Here is a 22,854-nt window from a genome sequence, read left to right as displayed (position 1 = left end):
TATAAGGATTAGGCATAGCTAATCCACAAATCTGCAGGTATGAGAGATTAATAACTACCACTCAGAGTTTGGGGTGTCAGTTGTGCTGGTCTGAGCCTCACAGATGAGAAATTAAGGTGTCACTCAATGACCCATATATGCCTTGTGAGAAACTGTTTTCTCTGCCTCCTAGCTATGGTGTATATTAAAGCTGCTTACCAGTATTACCAGTGTTCCTCTTTCAAGGGGCATATGGCATGATTACACCTTCGTAGCCCTTGGAGTTACGTAGGCATATGACATTTTCTGACCAATGGAATCTGAGAAGGACTGATATGTGTAGTTATGGGCAGAGGATTTAAGAGCTGACTATGTTTCTCTATTTCCACCTTTTTCCTTTTATTGCTACTAGTGACATTCCAGATTGGTGGTATGTGGTGGGATTGGGGGCCAATTCTCAAGTGAGGACAATTTGGAGCAGATGAGTCCTTCCTCCAAATATCCACACCAGTTCACAGTAAACATGTAGACTGATCAAGAAATAAATCTTTTCTGTTTTAAGCTACTGTAAGAAAGGAGCTGAATGTTACTGCACAGAGTCTACTGTGTCCATCCACCTAATGCTGTGGTCCAAAAGGCCATTCATTGTCATTGCTGAGATGCTAATGCCACAAGGTCCTCGCTTACCATACAAGTTAGGGTTCTCAACATCCATCCGCTGCTTTTGAGCTTCAAGAAAAACACGGATGTTGATTCCTCTGGCTGCTGAGCCACAACCAAGGAATCTGGCTGGGATTTGTGTGCAGATGTCTGGCTCCTCGGCACCAAACCCCAGATCTAAGAGAATTTCCACTGGATCTTTTTCCCAAAATTCCAGCCATTCCAGAATGCTGTGATTAAAAAAAAAAAGAGAGAGAGAGAGAGTCCCTTTATCCAATAACACCTCACTTAAGCATAAGCCACTTTTTTCTAGTCACCCAATCTTCCAGAAACCGAGTGAAAGAGGAACCTGAATAGACAGATGGTGCCTTCACTGGCGCTCATATATACTTACTTAAAGGACAGCAGTCTCTGCACCTAGGGACTGCTTGCCTATACTTTACATACAATGCCACGAGTTCATCCATCTGGCTTTTTATTTCCCCAAGAGCAAATGTTAAATTAGACAGTGCAGGGAGATTGAGGAATGGATGCCAGAGATAGTGCACTGTCAACCACAAAGAAGTGGTAATTGATGGCAAGAGAAAAAATGGGGAAAAAAAAAAAAATCAACAGTAGACTCGAAGAAGAATATTTTTAAAGAGTATTATTCTGGGACATACTCAGCTACATATGAATGCAGACCACCGGGGCTCATGTTTACGAATGATTTTAAGTCCCTAAGTAGGATTAATATGTTATCTCTCTCTCTCTCCTTCTTTTTTTGGACTGTTGAAAAACAAACGTTGTATCAAATTACTCTAGTCTGCTTTGGCACTGAAAATGATAAATATCAGTTATCTGGAATTTATATTTAAGTATACCAATCCACTTCCCAGGTATTGAATTTCTTTTTGAGTTGGAATTTTTCAACTCATGGATTCTGGGAATCAGAACATATAATTTGCAATTTTGGGGGTACCAGGGATTGAACTCAGGGGCACTCAACCACTGAGCCACATCCCCAGCCCTATTTTATTTAGAGACAGGATCTCACTGAGTTGCTTAGCACCTCACTTTTGCTGAGACTAACTTTGAACTCATGATCCTCCTGCCTCAACCTCTGGAGCTGCTGGGATTACAGGCATGCCTGGCTTGGGAATCAGAATTTTGATGAAGTTTTACCATGTTTTCTTTTTTCTTTCTTTCTTTCTTTCTTTTTTTTTTTTTTTCTTTTGTTGATGTCAGTTTTTACCTTGACATGCAACACTAATATGAGCTTAATTGCAATAGTTGAGATGATTTTACAGTCATGAGCTTTAGTCTCATGAGCAGGCCTACTTAATGAAACCACCAGCAACACATTTAAACTTTCTAAGTGACATAGATACCTGGAGCTTTTCCTCTTGATTCAGTCGAGTAAGAAGTTAAACCAGGAACCCTTCCTGGGAGCTTAAATGGCTTGGCTTGTACACTTAGTCATAGAAATTACTTGAAGAACTGAGAGTGCCAGGCTCTCAATTATGTGGATATAGGTATAAAAGGAGGTTCAAGGAAAAAAAATATTCTGGTAAGAAATCTAAATTGTATGGGGAAGATTTGATCTATTATTCTAATGATCTTATTGCACAAATTTTTATTCAACCCATTTATACAAATATTCATTGAGTGTCTATCATGTTCTAGCCTCTATGCTAGATACCTATGGCACAAAAATGAACGAAAGTAGTCCCTGCCTTCCAAAGGTACAGTCTTATGGCCAATAGTACAATTATTGATTGATTTGTCATTTAAAAACTTTTTATATCATTATGAAAATACCACATTTAAAAATTTTTTTGAATTTTGCAAGAAACATTTAAAATACACTTAACATGTTAAAAATTGTAATTTTACACACAAATTTCTCTTCCCTTCCTCATTGTCCCCACTAATTCTGAGCCTCTTCCTCCTAAACCTTTGCAAAGGTTCTGGACATTAGTCTATGTAGCTTCATACATGCTGCACAGATCTCACTAGCTTGTTTTGTGAATAATAACATACTCTATGTTTTTTTCTGCATCTTGCTTTTTTCCCTTAAAAGATATGCCTTGAAGATCTTTCTAATAGGTGGAGATCTACAGGCTATAAACTGTATATACAGGGTCTATTTCCACTTACTTTTTAAATCATTGTATGAAATTCCATAAACTGAATGGGCCAATGGTTTATTTGGCCATTTTTCCATTAACAGATATTTAGTCTGTTTCCAATTTCACTGACTCTTATATTGTTCTTGAAAATTGGAATTTGGAAATCCTTGATTCATTCTCTTACCCACTCATTCAGCAAGGATTTCTCAAATCCTTATTTATGATGTCACAAAATCCATTGTTGCCCAGAACGATTTTTCTAAAGGAAAAATGCCTGGAAATCACATACCTTTGTGGTACACTTGTGGTAGAATGGCAAGAATTGAAACTGGTCCCTCTGGATAGGGTGGGAGGTTCAGAAAACTGATGCAGGGACCTACAACCAAGGGGGCATGCCAGCAATGAGATGTGTTGATTTAGGTAGTTCTGGGGGGTCATTGTCAATCTTTCCCCTCCAGAGCAAACATTTGCATTCCTCTTAGTTTCTAATAACCCCATAACGGCCACGCCTTTGAAGAGACCAAGTGAGCAGTCCAGGGCCTGCTTCTCTTTTCCGAGCATTGTGTTACAGCAGGTGTGAGAATTTAAGTGTTAGGTGCCCAGCTATTGCTCATTATAAAGGTGACAGAATGTCACACTCTTGACAGATGGTGAATCATTGGGGAGCCTTTCAGGAACACGGCTTTGTGAGGCTCCAACTTTGGGGAAGAAGTTAAAATTATGTGCTGAAATAGGCACAGTGAACAGTCACTGAAGCAACTCCATGTTAATTCTGTAACGGAGAAGAATTTCATATCACACGGTGAACAATCTCTAAGTACTGTCCCCAGGGTTCTTGTGGCCATCCATATGCAACAGTAACAAAGTCCTTTATTACTGAAAAGAAAAAAATGAGTCACTCTATGCAGTAGGTCTGCATTGCAAATCATTCGAAAGCACTTGCAAAGAGAACAGAACATTATTATTATGTAGTTCGGTTTTATCTATCTCAGTTCTACCATGGATCATATCTAGCATCATCAAACATAATAGACAATAAAATTAGAATTTATTAAAGACTTCAATGCGGAGGGCAATGTTCCCAAGGACATTAAGTTCTCTTATTTGGGCCGCTGAATTTATCTTTGTTCTGTCCACATTTAGGAAGAAGAAGTGGGGCTTGCCACTTCCTTGTTTAATTGCTTCTTTTCATGAAGATTGAGAAGATGCATGTTTCTGGATAATAAGAACTCCAGTTTTAAAAGACTATTGACTCTTGAGGTGAGTCAGAAAATATCCTTTCATTAATTGACTCACCTCAGTTTACAGTAGTCCTTCTTAGTTTAGTTTTCATTTGGGGTTTACAGGTTACATCATATTTTGTAATGTTCATCAGAGCCACCCAGGAGCAACTCTGGCCTTGAATCCAGAAGAATCCATGTGTAGTCATTGTAAAGCTGGGGGGAGCAGAGCTGGTCACTGACCCAAATCTTATTTTTCTTTTTGAGAAAATAAGAGGGTTGTCTGGAAACTTCTTGTGATTTCTTATTCCTCTATGATTCCACAAGAAGCAAAAAGAATAGTCTTTTAAAGGAGGGGAAAAAATTAGGAAAAATGGCACTTAAAGTGTGTTATGGTTTAGATGTGGTGTCCCCAAAAGGCTCATGTGTGAGACAATGCAAGAAGGTTTGGAGGAGAAATGATTGGGTTTTGAGAGTCTTAAACTAATCAGTGAATTAATTCCAGATGGGATTAACTGAGTGGTAACTGGAGGCAGGTGGGATGCAGCTGTCTATGAACTAAGACTGTGAAACTGTGAGCCCTCAAATAAACCTTTCCTCCTCTACTGTTGTTCTGGTCGAGTCCTTTAGTCACAGCAGTGAAAAAAGTTGACTAAAACAAAGTGTGAACTCTAAGAGTTAAGAGGGATATAGTAATGGTTTCTGGCTAGTTGTAATTATCTTGAAAAGGCAAGGATGAGAGTCCAAGAAGTAGAGTTCCTAACCTCAGGAGATCCCAGAGTTTATCTCAGCATTTTTAAAACTAGAGTATGCCTCAGAATCATCTGGAGGACTTGAAGAAACACAGATTTCTGAACCCTACCTAAGATTTTCTAGCTCAGTATGTCTGAGCGGGGAGGGAGCTCAGGAACTTGCTTTTCTATTAAGTTCCCTGGTGCTGCTGGTGCTCTGGTCTGGGGGCCACACTTTGAGATCTAGTCTCCTCCTGTCAAGAGACTTTGACTGCCTTCAATCTAACTTTGGAAATTGTATGCATTATTATCTGGTAAATAGCATGATAATTAATAACATGGGCAAGATGAGATACGAGTACAACTGTCATATGAACAGGTCCCTATGACCAGCTGTATTATAGTAGAATGTCACTGAGGCACAGGTTCTAATTAAATCTCCTCCCAAGTCAGTATTTTCTGATTTAGTTTGCTCATTTTTAATAATATCTAAGGAACCTCTATTTCCCTTAAGGTTAGTGAACATGTTCTAGGTCCTCAACCAGTGACCTTTCAGAAGCTCCTAGGATCCATGGTATTATTGAGAAACTTCCTCACCTCTACTTCATTTAGGGGAAGATTTGCATGTGAAATATTGGAGGGAAGTAACTCTGATTCTGCTACTTACCTCATGTAGTCTTTCACAGTCATTTGAACCATTCCTTGTTCATGCAAAGAAACTGAGGGGAAAAAAAAGTAGAGGTGAACTTAATTTTCTTTTATCTCATGGGAGATTTTCTCATATCAAATGAAACAATGTGGGACTGAATTTCCATATCCAGGGTTGTATAAGCATGAAATACAAGACATGACGAGAGTGAACAAGATAGAATATAATGAATTGCTGAAGAGTGTGAGAAGCCCTCAAAGGAAAGTACTTGTTCAATGAAGAAAGAAGTCAGGAGCGAGTGGAAGAATCAGTGGAGATTTCACGGAGGAAATGGGATTTGTCTCGGATTTTTAAGAATGAGGAGAATTTGATGGATGGAAAAGAGGTATCACCATTAAAGAGAAAAAAAAGGTCTGTAAAAAGGGGAGGGTCTGAGGCTGGTCTGGTTAGATCGCAGAGCCTCTGGGGAGGCTCTGTCGTGGTACCTGAGGCCCATCAAGGAGTACAGCAAGGGCAGGCAAAAGAACACAGGGAGAAATCAGCATTTACTGAGCATCTTCCATTTGTTGGTACCATCCAGTCCTTCCAGCAGCCATTTAATTTAGGATATATCCTCATTTCTCTGATAAGGAAACAGACTCACAAAAATTTAGTAATGAGCCAATGATCATGAGTAACAGATCTAGGAATTTATTACTACCTTTATTGGTACTAGCACATGTACGTAGTATAGTCTATTTAAGCAATGTGCTAAGCATGTTACATGCATAATCCCAATTTCCACAACAAATTCACGAAAGAGGTGGTGTTATTTTTATTGTTGTTCTTATTGTTATTTCCCACTTCACAGAGAAGGAAGACTGAGGCTCAGAGAGATGAAATACATTTCTCACAATCAATAAAGTGCCACAGCTTATTTTAGTTTGTTTCTTTTGGAAACACTACCTGCTAATAGAATGTCCTGGAGTTGATTTGAAAACTGAAACAGGAGTTTGTATGTACGTGTCAGGACTTGGAAAACCAAGAAAAGTTTTTGAGCAATCAAGTAAATGTGAGAACGATGATGCTGAGAGTCTATTTGCCTGGTAGTGGAGCTGAGGACAGGTCACCTCAGGAGGAACAGGTATTGAATATCAGAGGCCCATTCGAGGTCTGCTGCAGTACTGGACCTCGTGCCATGACACCGCATGTGGCTGACCTCTTCAAAAGGAACTCTTCACATAGGCACATTTCTAAAAGGCTCCTCAGTTTTATTACTTCCTTTCCCTCAGGGCCCTCCTGGGTACAAATGTGTGACATGTGTGACACTGGGAAGTGTTCCCATCCTGTACTTCTATGAGACCAGGAAGTTTTTCATCATAAGAAAGATAATGCAGATTGGGAAAAGTTTTGGATGAAAGAACCTTCGTGATTAAAACTTAGGAAAGAATGCTGAAAATACTAAAGGACTTTCATTTGGAACCAGAATTCTTGTTTGGGTGGTAGAGGGTCAGAAGGGTGGTGGTCTATACATAGGCCTCAAGGTATTTATGTATTTGTCTGAGAATGCCAAATTTGGCAGGTGGAGATAAGAATCTCCATAACTTTTTATAGCAATAATCACATTTTCTTATTTGTTTGTTTTAGGGATATATGACAGTAGAGTGTTCTTTGACATATTCTACATACATGGAGTATAACGTATTCTAATTGGAATTCTATTCTTGTGGTTGTACATGATGTGGACTTTCACTGGTGGTTTATTCATCTATGAACACAGAACAGTTATGTCTGATTCATTCTCCTGTTTTTCCTATTCCCACCATCCCTCCCTTCCCTTCATTTCCCTTTGTCTAATCCAATGAACTTCTATTCTTTCCCCCCCTCCACCCTTATTGTGCGTTAGCATCTGCATATCAGAGAGAACATTAAGCTTTTGGGTTTTTTTGGATTGACTGATTTCACTTATCATGATAGACTCCAAATCCGTCTATTTACTGGCAAAAGTCATAAAGTCATTCTCTTTTATGGCTGGGTAATACATACTCCACTGTGTATATATACCACATTTTCTTTATCCATTTAAATTAATTCCTGTCTTCTGCTTTTGGGGCTGACTTGTACTTTTTCTAGGGCTTGGTTAGTTCCATAGCTTAGCTACTGGGAATTGAGCTGCTATATACATTGATGTGACTGCGGTCATTACAGTATGCTTATTTTAAGGCCTTTGGGCATATGCCGATGAGTGGAATAACTGGGTCAAATAGTGATTCCATTTCAAGTTTTCTGAGGAATCTCTATACTGCTTTCCAAAATGGTGCATCGGTTTGCAGTACCACCAGCAATGTAGGACTGCATCTTTTTCCCTACATCCTTGCCAACATTTATTGTTACTTGTATTCTTGATAATTGTCATTCTGGCTGGAGTGAGATGAAATCTCATTGTAGTTTTAATTTACATTTCTCTAATTGGTAATGATGCTAAACATTTTCTCATATATATGTTGACTGATCATATTTCTTCGTCTGTGAAGTGTCTGTTCAGTTCCTTTGCCCATTTATTGGTTGGGTTATTTGCTTTTTGGTGTTCAATTTTTTTTAGTTCATTATATATCCTGGAGATTAATGCTCTATCTGAGAAGCAGGGGGCAAAGATTTTTCTCCTATTCTGTAGGTTCTCTATTCATGTTCTTGATTGTTTCCTTTGCTGAGAAGCTTTTTTAGTTTTATATCATCCCATTTCATACTGCTTAAGGGAAATTATACATCAACAAGACATAACAATCATAAATATTTATGCCCCAAACAGTGAAGCAGCCACATACATCAAACAAACCTTTCTCAATTTTGAGAATCAAACAGACCACAGCACAATGATACTGGGTGACTTTAACATGCCTTTCCCATCACTGGATAGATCCTCCAAACTAAAACTAAATGAAGAAACTACAGAACTAAAAAATACAATTAATAATTTAGACTTACCAGATATATATAGAATATTTCAACCATCAATGACTTAATACACTTTCTTCTCAGCAGCCTACAGATCCTTCTCTAAAATAGACCATATCTCAGGCCACAAAGCAACTCTTAGCAAACACATGCACTGAAAAATACAGCTAATATCTTGCATTCTATCAGATCATAATGGAATGACATTAGAAATTAATGATAAAATAAAAACTAGAAACTACTGTAATACCTGGATACTAACTAATATGTTATTGAATGACCAATGGATAGCAGAAGGAACCAGGCATGAAATTAAAAAAAAAAAAAAAAAAAAAAAAAAAAAAAAAAAAAAAAAAAAACTATTTAGAGGTAAATGAGAATAGCAGCACAACATATCAAAATCTCTGTGGCACTGTGAAGGTGGTTCTAAGAGGCAAGTTTGTTCCACTGCGCAAATGCATTAAAAGAATAGAAAGTCAACTAATATATAACCTAACATTATATCTCAAAGCCCTAGAAAAAGAACAAATCAGCACCAAAAACAGAAGACAGGAATTTATTAAAATCAGAGCCAGAATATCCAAATTTTTACCAGATTTTTTTTTTTTAAAAAAAGCTTAGTTACCATGCTAAAAAAAAAAAGAACACTTGTCTAGAAAGAAAAAGACAGAGATACATTGTTAAGATGTGTGCAAATAGAGGATTCTTAACTAAGTTCAAAATGTACAATTACAATTTAAAGAGGCTGTGAGAGGACAGAGTGTTTACCTTGGGAACTCTGTCACTATGAGAGTCAAATAGGGTGAGAAACACAAATGTATTTCAAAAGTTTTAACGGAAGGAGGATATGGATGGTCTCTGTGCTTCACTCCCAAGCCCACTCCCTGGCAGACATCATTAATCAATTGCATCACTTTCTCGTTGAGCTTAGATAGGCTCTCAAATCTTCTGAAAGATCACCGACATCTTATTGGGACTGACTTGGTTAGTGGGAGTGTATTTGCCATTTTTTGTTTGTTTGTTTGTTTGTTTAGAGTAAACTTCCTGAGTGGGTAGTTGAGAAAAACAGCAATTTCAGATCTTGTATCTAAATTTCAGATGTCAACAACTTGAAGAAAATACATAAGATTCATAAAACATTATAGGGAATTGCCTTCTTTCATTCTGTTCTTCCTTCACCCTTTGTAGCACCTCCAGAAGAAAGATTTGAGAACTACCAGATACAAGTCTCTCTTCTAGGCATTACTAATTCACGGCAGCACCGTTGCTTACTGAACTCAACTCAGTCTCAGAATCAACCACTGCCAGTTGATTAAAGGTGTCACATGAAAGAATGGCTATCACTATATCATTAATGTCAGAGATCCAAACACAGCATAATTTTTAGGCAATCACGTTGTAATGACACCATAATGAAATAAATAATAAGTTGCCCAAACAGAAGGTAAAATAAATATTTTCCATTTCCCAATTTTTTCCCATTTCCTCTGTCCCCCACCTTCTTACCAGCACTATCTATAACTACTACATTGTATGTAATTCATAAATAACCTAAGCCTCCATGTGTACCTGTGTGACCTTGTCTGGAGAATTCTGGAGAGTTTCTGAGGATTTTTCCTTGCCTAAAATTTTTCGCAGTCCTGGACTTGTGGCTGCATGTTCTGCTGGTGCCATTGCCCTCACCATTCGCTCTGTCTTTTCCAATTGTTTTCTACTCTGGTTTCCTAGAAAGTATGAACAAATGGGCATATCCAGGCCTGGGATCTGCCACTGTGGCCACAATGAATTGCTCAAACTGTCAGAGAGGAAATGATCCATTGTTAGATATTGATGAGAAGAGTTAGTTCAGCTTTGCTGAACTTTCAAAAACCCTAGCCCTGCAGAAAATCTAGTCATCCCGAAAAATCGAGTTGTGTAGGGTCGGGAGGTTTTTACCCAGGACTTCTTCATGGATCCCAGAGTCCACACTGATCTGTCAGCCACACTCCGTGGACCACAGCCCCAGGCCTTGCCACTGTTGTTAGGAGCAATTTGGAAACAAGGAAACCAAAAGCTGCCTCCAGGAAAAAAGAAGGTCCTAGGGTAAGGTGCTGCCTAGGAAGTGAGAAGAGGATTGGCGTGGTCACAGTGGGGGGTCTCTGGTCTGATGGCTCGTATGAAAGCCTTACACTTTTAGCACCAGCTGGCAGAAGGACCTTCCTGCCCTGCATCTCACCGCTAACATCCTGTGGGGCCCCCGCCATCACCAACAATTAGGGGATGATGTCCCCCTCACCTGAACCCCATCATCGTTGAGGTATAAATACAGCATTTACATTCTTTCCTAGACCCCTTTTCCTCTTTCTTCTTGATCTTGCTGAAAATGACACAAATGTCTATCTGCAGCCAATGCATTCAGACATTAGCCTTTTCTGCTGCCAAGCTTAGATTCTGGAGAAAATCAAGCCAAGGAAAACTGGTATAATTTTTTGAAACTCATAAAATAAGCCTGATTTTTTAAAAAAATTGTGATAAAATCATTAAAAATTAATTAGGTTCCCTGGTTGATTTCCATCTTACATTCCTTGGCTCCCTAGGTCCTAGGAGACCAAATGCTATTTTCATGGTGTTTCTGTGTGCTGATTTCTTGGTTATGGGGGAAGCAGTGATTTGCCTTCTCGGCATTAGGGTGGGGACAGCTTAGAGTCTTGCCAAGGGGAGCATGAGACTTTCCTGTTAGAGTTTTTGATTGTGTTTTTTTGTTTTTGCCTGTGACCCTTTGCCTGTTAGAGGTTTTTGTTTGTTTGTTTGTTTTCTTTCCCAGTTTACTAATTGGTAAGGTAAACTGCCTGGGGCCTGAGGTTGGGTTTGTCAGGGTCTGATCCTGTTTCCTTTGTCCTATTTTCAATAATGAACTTGAACCAAGACACAGAAGCTGGGGGCCCACAATGTACCATTTCTCACAGGGACTGGGATTCCTAGATTTGCCTAGAAACTTGGAAAAGCCAGCATTCCTGGCCCAGGTGTCTTTGGGGCAGCAATCTGTTGAAGGCAGTGGGCTCTCCAATTTTCTGCAGTCTCTCTGCTACCTGCTTCGTTCATTAGCAATTACCTGCCGGCTCTGCTGGAAGCCTCTGATCAGAGCAAGACTTCATACAAAGGAAAGGCCATGCCAGGACAGACAGACTGCTTCTGTTACCCCAAATTTCCTCGGGTTTCTGCAGGCATCAGGCTTGGGGCTGCCCAGGGAGGTGCGACCCTTAGATGGTACCTGTATCTACCACACAAAGCTCTGCTAGCTAGGCCCTTCTCAATATCACACTTGCTTCTCTAATTGTTTGGGTTTGATATTTTCACCTTTTTCTTCCTTCTGGGATACCCTTGTTAAAATTTTAAAACCAGATTTTACTCTTTAAAAGAGCTGGGGGAGGAAGAAAGAAAACCACAAATGAAGTCTTGCCATCCCCAACTTTCCTAAGGATGGGTTTTGAGGAAAATTAAAGTGAGAAAAAAGGCCCTGCTCTGTCCAATACATCCCATTGCATGGGTTAAAATTCCAATTCTGATTCCCTTCTAGATGCTTGAGTCTCCAGCCACCCTCCCGACTGTTAGGCGGACTTATGCCATCTGAAGCAGCAGATACCGCACTTAACCCTGCAAAATGTATTACTGGAGAAGATGTAGTTAGATATGCAGAAGGCACTAATTAGCACCTTTATTGGCTTAGAAAGCATTTTTTATTTTGGTTTTCCTAAGCATTTCTGACTGATTCATGGAAGACATTTGGTTCTTTGGAATATCGTCCAATAGACTAATCAAATCACATTTTTTTTGTGGGGCTCTAAAATAATAGCTTTCTGCAGCTCTCTGCATATTTAACTCCTGCATGACCAGGACGCTAAGCAGAGGTGGTCAGCAGTGTATGTGTCTCCATTGGCAAATTATTAACCCATATTCCTACAAAAAAGGGACTCTTATATTCTACCTGATTCTCATGCTCAAAACCTTAAAGCAAATGGAATGCTCAGTTCTCCCCTGCATCCCACCTGTGTCTTTTTTTATTTTTTTTTGAGATGATGAACCTCTTCTTCCCCATTCCACTGTTGAGCCCAGTATAAGTCCTCATCAACTTAAGCCTGAGTCTACGTAACTTATTACCTGTGTATCTTCTTTCCATTGCCAGGAGAAGCACCAAGGTCTGCCATTTCTCTCCTCACTGTACTGAGTTCACAACTCGCCACAGTAGAGATGGCAAATTTCCCAACACTGCACCTACTACGACCTCCAATTATTATCCTAAATTATTCATGACACCCTTTACAGGTGAACAGAGATCCCACACCCAAATCCTATTCATTTCAGTTACAGCTACCTATCCATTTGAAGAGGAACTTGAGAGGACACTTCTGTGCTATCCCAGTCGTATGACCTCAAGCATGATTCTCTCTTTCTGGATGTTAGAGACATTTATAATCTGACCACACCCTATTTAGCAGAGAAAGTTTCACCCTTGTATGAAACCAGGTCTCCATCCATATGCTTTCCTGCACCTGTTTAGTTTTTTTCTCATTTTGCTCACATTCCTGTTATTTCCACCAAATTAAATGTTTTTGCTCTGCCTCTCTGTTTTTTTAAACATATCCTCTTTGATTGGCTAGCTCAAATCTCACCTCTTCTGAGATTTCTCAACCTGACAACCTCATCTTCATTTTGTTCTTCCAAGATCCTTTTGTTGACTAGCTTTGGGACATTTAGAGAGAGATGATTCCTACCCTAGCAGGAATTACAATTGTTTTCAAGGAGAAAGATCACATCCCTCATAATTGAAGGCAACACAGGCAAAATGCACATAGTTAGAACCCAGAATGGATGTTATAGGTGTTCAGAAGAGAAAGCACGTCTCAGTGTGGAAGTCAGGGAGGGCTTCATCTTAGAGAATGTGGGACTTGGTTGAGGCCTCCAAAGAATTGTGAGGGGTTGTCAGCATGGGAAGACCTTTTAGGCAAGAGGAGTTAGATGAAGGAAGCTGAAGAATCAGGAGTGTAACAGAAAGAGATAAGATTAGAGGGTCTTGATGAAAAGTTGGTCTAGGCCATATTCGAATTGTGATCATCCTAGAACGTCAATTACAATCCTAAGAGCAAGAGTCTCATATTCCACCTCTTTATACCCTTCGCCTAGAACAGGCTTTTTCTGTAGGCATATTCACTTGACAAGCTTTAAGGGAACATTTATTATATTTAATTGGATTTATTTTGATCTTTTCTTATGATATAGAGCAGAGTTTAGAATTTTATTTTCTAAGTTCTTAGTATTTAGCATATTCCTCTTGAAAACAAATTTACTCTTTTCTGAGAATTGAAGGAGAAATATCTAAATATAAAAATGGACAAATAAATTATCACTCATCAAGTAGTAACTGGCACCAAGCAGAGCTTTGAGAGGAACTGCCTTTTTGCTGGGGAAGAGAGTTCTAGTTTTTCTTCACTCACAGTGATGCTTGGATATGTTGTTAAACCAGTGCCAATTATATAAACCTTCACGTTGAAGCACGCATTCATTATATGTCTCATCTTTGCATTGTAACGACAATGTGCACTTATTGTCAGATAGTACTGATATCTAATTTGTTTTCTGGTGATGGAAACAAGTTTGCCCCAAACCAGATGCTCTCTATGGGTTTTCTTATCCTTATATGGAATCTGAGGTTGAAAAGGAGTCAGCAGCCTGGAAACAGCCATGGCCACAAGTCCCTATAGCACCATGATGGACTCCACAGGGGCTCTGGATTTCCTATTGTGTTTGTGGTTATGGTTATAGGAAGGTTTGTGGATCTTCACTGTGACCACACTGAGAATCACTTGCTTGTGCACTCGGTGATCACTAAGAAGAGTTCAACTGCACTCAGTGGTGGGAATTCCTGGAAAGGGAAAAGAGAAGGCAGTTGAAGGATGGCCAGGAGGCTCTTCCTTGTAAGCCATTCATGTACCCTGGGCAGAAAATGCCCTGGGGATAGTTAAAGTTAAAAAGGAGTCTGTAAGAGCACTCAGATAAAATGCCCTACTATTCACCAGAAGAGATTGCAGACGTAAGAAGAGAACCCTTTATGAATTGCTTGAGTCTGACATGGGATATAAGCAAGGGCAGCCATACTTCTCAGCAGTGATTGAAATGAACATGGGAAGAAGGCATAAGGGAAAGTATTGGCACTGTTAAAAGGAGAAACCCGAATAATTTCTATCCTCAAGTAAGCTTGGGTGAGCAATGTTTCTTTGGAAGAGATCTCAAGGCCCCAAGAGCAGAGGTTCCAGAGGGGAGGCCCAGGCTTGTCCCACAGAAGGCCAGGCAGAGGCACCAAGCAGGTTAGTACATCTCAGTCACTGATCGTGCCTATCACCCTGTGCACCTGCCACAGCAGCCACCTGTGAAAGCAAATGCTTGTCAACCGTATGTCCAATAAGGGGTTAAAATCTACAATCTGTGAAGAACTCCTACCCTTTTACAACAACAAAGAGAAAATCTGCATTTGTCTTCCTTTCTTAGAGTTATCATTTCAATTAACTGCTCCCTTTGCCTGGCAACTTCTCAAAGTAGTTTCCTGTCTCCACTTCTGCTTTTATTCCATGAGAAGGCTGTATAAGTAGGCTTTCTCCCCAGTAGTCCTCTAAAACAGATCTTCTTAAGGTGACCCATAGCTTCCACTGCCAAATCTGATGGCCAGCTGTCAGTCTTCTTCATCTGTAACCCACGATGAAGAGCTGAAGGTGTTGATCGCTCCCTCTTTGATACACCAATTTCCGTTCCAGACTCTTCCCTCTTGGTTTTCTGTTGCTCTAATCAACCAATCCTTCTCCTTCTCTCTTGCTATTTTTTTCCATACTTCCTGGCCTCTTCTCCATCTGTACTGACTAGCTTGGTGATCTCATCTGATCTTCTGACTTTAAACACCATCTAAATGACCAGCCACTTTCCCCTTAACTCCAGATTTTTAGTTCCAACTACCTCCCTGGCAGAATCTCTTTGAATATCTACTAAGCCTCTGAATCATAATATGTCTAATATGGACTTTCTCTCATACTGAGTTTCTCATCTCTTACCCCAAAACTCAAAAAATGGCCACCCATCTCCCCAGATGCTTGGTAAAACTTCATTAGAGTCCTCTTGGAATTCTCTCTCTCTTTAATGCCCCACATCTAATTCATCAACATATCTTATCCTAAGTTCTGAACCATCCAGAATCCAACACCCCTCTCTCTGTAATAACTGCTAGTGCTCTGGTCTAAGTCCCTATCCTTTGTACTCTGAATTATTTCATTAACCTCCCAAGGAGCTGGGGCTCCCTGATTCTACCTTTTCCATCTCCTCTCTGCCTATAGTCTGTTCTCCAAATAGCAGTCAGATAGCAGAATTGTCTTTTGTAAAAAAGAATCAAGATTATACCCCTCCTTTGTATTAGACACTTTCAAGGAGTCATTTCTAGTGCTGAGTAAAAGTCAAAATACTTACAGAGATATATATGGCCTTACATTATTTTGCTTCTAGCTAATTTTTTTTTTTTTTTTTGTACTGGGGATTAAACCCAAGGGAGCTTAACCACTGAGTCACCTTCCCCTCCCAGCCCTTTTTTAATTTTATTTTGAGATGAGGTGTCAGTAAGTTGCTTAGTGCCTTGTTAAGTTGCTGACTCTAGCCTTAAACTTGAGATCCTCCTGCCTCAGCCTCCCAAGCTGCTGGAATTACAGGTGTGTATCACCATGCTGGCTCTAGCTAATTCTTTAACCTCTGGACTGCTTCTCTCTTTCTTGCTCACTTAGCTGCAACCATTTTAACCTTCTTGCTTTTCCTGGATCATAAAGGGCATGTTGCAGCCCCATGGCCATTGCATATGTTGTCCCATGTGCCTGAAACAATTCATCCTCCCAGAGAAGCAAATATCGGGTTCCTTCACTTCTTTTAGGCAGCTGCTAAAATACCTTCCCTGATGATCTATCTCCTGGCATGTAACATACTTACTCAATTATTTAATGTGTCTCTTACCACCACATCTATTTTCTTCATTATCCCCAATCCTAAAGGAGCACCTAGTTGGGAGGGTCATTCAATAAGTATTTGTTAAAAACTGAAGAATGGAACAAAAGTGGATCTGTCAGAACCAATATGCCTGTGTGCAGGAAAGTGGAATTGCCAGCATGTTTGTTCTCCAGTCTCCAGCCTAAGTCAAAAGTGTAAGGAGAAATATGGACTGCAGGAAGAAGCTGAAAGAGTATTTCCTTCATGCACTTTATGTGACATAAAACACTAGTATTGCTGCCTAAATCCCCAGGTGATGGAGTCATTTGCAGAAATGAGCAATTCTACAAACCTGCAAGAACTAAAACAGTGTAAGGACTCAAACACAATGATGATGGTGCCTAAGAGCGGAAGAACAGGATGCTGAAGAAGTGTTAAAACAACTTTCTATGAGGTAATGCCAAGGGGTTTCCATCAGAGTAGCAGAAGTGACAGTGAAGGGGACTTATTTCATGAAAATGCCTGTAACATCTCATAGCTCCCAGATATTCCATGGGAGATATTTTTCAGAAAGACAAAGCTGATAGCAATAGTCCACCAAAACTGGGGAACCAACTCTTTTTTTTTTTTTTTTTTTTTTTTTGGTAACATAATTGGAACTTACAGATTGGAGAGACATGATACAAATTTGAGTTAAAGGAGATATAGGAGTTATTTATAAATGAATTTCAGAATATTTATAGATGAATGTTTTTAATTAATTTTTCTTTGAACAAAAATCTATTTCATGTACCTGTAGATTTAAAAGGAATACATTTTGGAGCATGTCTCAGCATAAGACCTTAAATTCAGGGAGAGATCTTTTCTGCCACCCCAGATTGACTCACAGAAGTAAGGACAAACTGGAGATAAAATTCATGGTAGTTGATTTACACCAACCACCAACTAGTGACGTCTAGAGGCATACTAGTTTTTGGTAGAAAAAGCGTGAACTTTGAAATCAGTAACACTTGAATTCAAATCATTCAAATCATGTCTCTATCTCTTATGGGTGTGTAGTTTTAGGCAAATTCTGTAACTTTTTTGAGAATCTGTTTCCTCAGTATTTTTTTTTTTTTTTCCCTTTTTGGTTGGGGGAGAGTATCAGGGATTGAACTCAAGGGCATTTGACCACTGAGCCACATCCCCAGCCCTATTTTGTATTTTATTTAGAGACAGGATCGCTTAGTCCCTCACTTTTTCTGAGGCTGGCTTGAACTCACGATCCTCCTGCCTCAACCTCCGGAGCTTTTGGGATTACAGGTTTGCACCACTGCACCCAGACCCTCGGTATTCAATGAAGTTAATCATGCTGTTTTGCTTGAGGTGTAATAGTTTTTGCAATAGTTTTTAAATATGCAATAAGCACTTGATAATTAATAGTAATTACTAATCATAATATTTGTGTTATCATTACTTTTAGTCCAAAGTGTATAGAGATCTGAAACACAGTAAGCCTCTGAAACAGACAACCACCACAGAACTTTCCAATTATCAAGCAATAGTTTTTCAGTCACATCGATTTTCTAAGAGTTTAGCTTCTTTTAATTTAAAATTTCTGAAAGCTAAGCAAAATGACTACTTAGATTTTTCCAGATGAATTATTTGATGTATTTATTCAGCTTTACTGAAATATAATTGACCAAAAATTATATCTGTTCAAGGTGTACAAAGTATTTTGATATATAGGTATGTATATATATATGTATGTGTATATATCTGTATATATATATGTATATATATACACACATGGTGAAATGATCATCACAATCAAGCTCATTAACAAACCATCACCTCACACAGTTATTTTTTTCTCAGGCAAGAATACTTAAAATCTATCCCTTCAGTAAATTTAAAGTATAAAATATAGGATTGTTAACTATAAGAACCATACTACACATAAGGGCTTGTGAACTTATGCATTGAGTTTGTACCTGTTGGTCAACTTGATAAATCGTTTTTTCTTTAAATTTTAAGATCTAGATGTGACCATTCTGCATTTCCATAGACACTGGACTGACATTAAAAAATAGTGTTATCCCATATAAAATTTTTAAACTTAGGACCACATTGTGATCCCAGAGAGCTGGTGCACTGGACTGACTGGAAGTTCCGGAGAAAGAAATGCTGGTGGCCCCTCCTCTCTCCCCCATGGCTCTGGTGCTCTGAATTTCTTTCCAGCAGCGATGCTGATACGGGGCTTTCCTCTCAGGCCTTGCCATGCGTGACATGTACAGTAAATCACATTGATTTTCTAGAAAGGCAAGTGGCTGTACAGATAGACAGATCTAAGTTCACATTCCAATTCCTTTACCCTTTAATTGAACTTCTTTTCAATTAAGCTTAACTTTTCTCAATCTTTTTTTCCATCTTGCAAAATTTAATTGCAGTAATATTTACCTCAGAAGATGGTTCTGGCAAATGAAGTAATATGCAGAAAGGACCTATCACTTGCACACTCAAAGCATATTAATTTCTTTCACCTCTCAGTTCTACTGATGAAGAGGATGAAGTGCCAAAGGTAGAGGCTTTACCTAGCACAAGGGGGATGAATGAGGTATAAAATGGGACTCAGGAGAAACCCAGGAACAGAACCACTGAAGCTATTTTATCTGGGCCCAGTCCAAGGCCCATAGGCCCAGCAGAATGCTTTCTATGAAAGACAGGTCCAGCCTCCATAACTATGAGAGAATGAATTTCTTGTGTTTTAAGGCATCCAGTGAAAAATGATTTGACAGGACACTTGGCTCTTGATGCCACTCCGTTTGCCAAGCCTTAGAAGTGATCAATGAGGAAAACAGCCTCAGAATGAATTCCACTTTGAATTTAATAATGTTCCCCCAAATTTCATTTTCAGAACCTCTGAAAATGGGCTTAATTAGAAATAGGGGTTTTACAGGTATAATTAGTTAAAACGAGTTCATACTGGATTAGGGTGGGTCCTAAATCCAATGACCTGGCATTCTTAGAAAAAGAGAAGATACACAGGGAGAAAAGGCCTTGGGAAGACAGAATAAAATGATCCAGCTACAAGCCAAGGGACACCAAGGATTTACAGCAGCCACCAGAAACTAGGAAAAGGCAGAGGAAGATTCTCCAAAGGGAGAATGATTTACTGCCACCTTGATTTTGGATGTCCAATCTCCATAACTATGAAAGAATGAATTTCTTGTGTTTCAGGGCATCCAGTGAGAACTGACTTGTTATGGCTGCCCTAACAACCTTCTGCACATTCACTCTGCATCCTATCAGGATTTGAAGAGTTTTGACAGGACAATTTCTCTAGCAGTGACCCCTTTCTCCTCCTCTGCACTTCCTTTTCCTTCCCCCACCATTTTTCTCCCTGACACCCTTCCCTTGACCTCTGCTCACCAGTTTTCCATACAGTGCCCATACCCACATTTCCCAGGGTGACTCTGGGCTTCCCTGAGCTCAGTGTGCAGCTCTTGCATCTGGGCCCAAGCCAGCACATGAAGGGGCTCATGGAAGGCTGGGTCTCCAGTTCCTCCACCTGCCTCTAACCAGCTGTGATTAAAAACCACAGCACTAGTCCACTCTGTGCAGATTCTTTATCTGCAAAGCAGAATAAGAACCAGCCATGCTTCCACACTGGCTAATGAATTTAAAAAATATGATCGATGAGAAAGGGTCTTGTCAAAAGAAAGGCTCAATTAAACTTGTAAGAAGTTATTCTATTGTTATTAAAAGTCTTGCTGGATATGAAGGAGCTGCCAAATCCAAGTGGGGCCTCTCTGAGCTCAGCCCACCCAGGGCCCTGTTTCCTTCCTGTCTGAGCCTTTGTAGCCTGTTGACCTGATTCAGAGGAGGCAAGCTCATGATTTGACTTTGATTTTGGGGAAGTGACAATGTCAATACAGTTACTTATGACCCCAGAACCAGTGCCAGGTCTCACCAGCACCAGGGCAAGAGACGGTGTCAGGGCCATGGGATGCTGGCTGGATTTCTTAAGTCCTTGCATTTTTTCCTTGAGTCTGAGCTAATATGAACAGAGAGGTGTTTCAATTCAATTAATTGGAACTTTAGATATCATGGAACTTTGAGATTAAAGAAAAATAAAAATTTGGTGAGGAAGGAAATTTCCATGATATACTTAGCTGTTTTGTAGACAGTGGTCAAATTCATATAAGATCTCAATAGAGGAAATGAAATTATTAAACCAGAAAAGTTAGTTACTAGTAGACTGATAATTTTTCCCTCTAATCATTGAACTTCTAATTTATGCCTTTTTTTTCCCTCGCAAGCATTCTTTATGACATTGAATCAATTTTAAAACATACTTTTTCACATTTTAGTATCTACAAAATCAGGATGCCTTTCATTTACCAACAGGTTTTTATTTTAATCTGAGTGGGAATTATAAGTACATTTTGTAATTGAGGGATCTCAGATTCTACGAAATATGAAATTTCATTGACGAAAGATGAAATCTGTGAGACCTGTAATTAAATTTCTTTTTTCTTTTTATAATGATCTTATCAAATCTCAGCAAAACAAATGTCATGCATTTTCTGCCTCATACATACTTGCACTGTTTGCTTTAGGATTTAGTCATTTGTTCTTCCTAGAACAAATGTATCATGAGAGAAAGTGTAATTTTTGGACACCAAAAAATAGAGGATAAATTAAGAAATAAAAGTACAATACCATACAAGGGAAAATTAAACAACTTCCACAATTACATCCTTGCAAACATCTACCTAGAAACCAGCAAGTGTCCTGTTCCAGTCTAAGCAACGATAAGACAGGAACCCTGGTGTCAGCCCCTGACCTGGTGCTCAGGAAGCAACTACCCTTCCTGCCCTCTGAGTCTGTCTTATTCATCAAACGGAAGGACTGATTGAGGTCTGAGCTATCTATTTCTAGAAGCCTCTGATGATTCTCATTTTGGGAAGATTTATTCACATAGACATGTTCACACATACATCCCATCCTCAGCATCACAAAATATAACTGTTCTGGGTTCCCTTGTCTTACCAGTACGATCGATGACTTGCTGAAAGTTTTCATTTACAGAGACACTATGAAAGAAACAAAAGTATTGTAAGTCAAACAATGTAGGCAAGTAAACTGTACTAAACTGCTTTTTAATTAGACTGATGTGTGCGCATGCAGTTAGATTGTATTAAGGGAGAAACTTTGGAAACTGATGAACAGTCAGGGATTCAATAACATTTTATTTTGTACCTTTTAATTGATATATATATATATATATATATATATATATATATGTATATATCTATATAAAGATTTTGCAATAAAAGGGTAATCCTTCAGGTACCTAATAAATATGAAAATCCCTAAACATCCCACCTTGTCCAAACAGGGTTACCCACATTGTTGTCATGGATCTTTGCAAGAGAAATATATAAGACACAAAGGAACACTTACAAGAATCCAGAGTCCAGCCACTGCTGGATACTTTCCTGTTTGGCATCTTCTACAATTGAGAAAGAAACAGATCAGTTAGTGAAAGCACGACCAGCTAAAATGACTCCACTGTATCATCCAGTCATCACTCAAAAGCTCTATTCCCTACATATTTAGTCACATGATTCCATAAGCATATTCATTTTTTATCCCTGAAGGTACAACCTCCTGTTTTCCATAATCATCCTTTCCTGAGAATAGTATGTAAACTTGCCAAAGGACTGAAACTTGAAAAAAACAAATAAAGAAAATGTTAAAGAGGTAAAAAATAAATCAATAAAGAGCAAGAGATGTTAGAATACTTTTTAAATTACCTGGTGTGAATACAAAGGGTGCAAAAGAATATGAGAGTTTTGTCTTTCTCTTTGGGTCTAAATCACCACGGAGTCTCTCCTGATTGAATCACTACATTTACCTAAGGCAGCCAGCCAGTGATGTTTATTTGCAAGGAGTTCTCTGCCAGGTTAGAAACCAAATTTGCATTCATTCCAGGGACAAATTGCACTAGAATCCCAGAATTGCCAAAGGCACCCTGTGTTAAAAAGGCACCAGTCTTTAAGGTGGATCTTTAGCACTGGCTCAAAAGACAGTCAAAAGGCATAAAGAAAGGAAATAAAGGCAACATTTCCTATTAAATATTTGCTTCTATTCTGGTTGGTTACTGTCTCCCCTGGGCTGATATCCCTTGACTTTATCCTAAGAGTGGGGCACCTGAATTATCCTCCTCACAAGGTGTCTGCTGAACCAAAAAAACTAGTGGACCTTGGAGATGTGTTTGTTCTTCAATCAAGGTGCCATGAAAGGATAGAGTAAATTAGGTGATGGGCAAAGAAAAAACCAAACATCCAACATTTACATTTCGGGAAGGGGAGAGAGAGGTATTTTCCTATTTATCACCCTTCAAATTATTAACATAATTATGAATGTCTCATGCAAGACCCCAAGAACCTTTCAAAAATTGATGTCCTGAAACAAGCATGGATCCTATTCGGCTTCAAAGTCCCTGAGACTTGGGATGAGGGAGTGCTAGAAAGGAAAGGAAGTGAAGTTCATTCCTTAGTTGGTCAACTTCTGTTAAGGGTCTCTGTGTTCTG

At 39.2% G+C, this 22,854-nt stretch overlaps 1 protein-coding gene across 7 annotated transcripts in view; it reads right to left on the bottom strand.

The window, feature by feature from the left end:
• The window catches only part of ITPRID1 (ITPR interacting domain containing 1), a 134,279-nt gene that overhangs the window by 69,713 nt on the left and 41,712 nt on the right, over positions 1-22,854 (bottom strand). For 6 of the 7 annotated variants that reach the window (XM_079149861.1, XM_079149866.1, XM_079149860.1 and 3 more), the window contains 5 exons: positions 21,722-21,770; positions 21,308-21,351; positions 5,369-5,420; positions 3,040-3,126; positions 667-869 (listed from right to left, as the gene is read on the bottom strand). In XM_079149861.1, the coding sequence (XP_079005987.1) occupies positions 667-869; positions 3,040-3,126; positions 5,369-5,420; positions 21,308-21,351; positions 21,722-21,770 (435 nt within the window). The remainder of the gene's footprint in view (positions 1-666; positions 870-3,039; positions 3,127-5,368; positions 5,421-21,307; positions 21,352-21,721; positions 21,771-22,854) is intronic. The other variant, XM_079149865.1, reaches the window with a different exon arrangement.

This window comes from Sciurus vulgaris, assembly GCF_902686455.1.
Source record: "Sciurus vulgaris genome assembly, chromosome: 8".
Lineage (NCBI taxonomy): Eukaryota > Metazoa > Chordata > Mammalia > Rodentia > Sciuridae > Sciurus > Sciurus vulgaris.
Note: the sequence above shows the minus strand (reverse complement) of the source record. Positions and strands in the feature narration are given on the sequence as shown.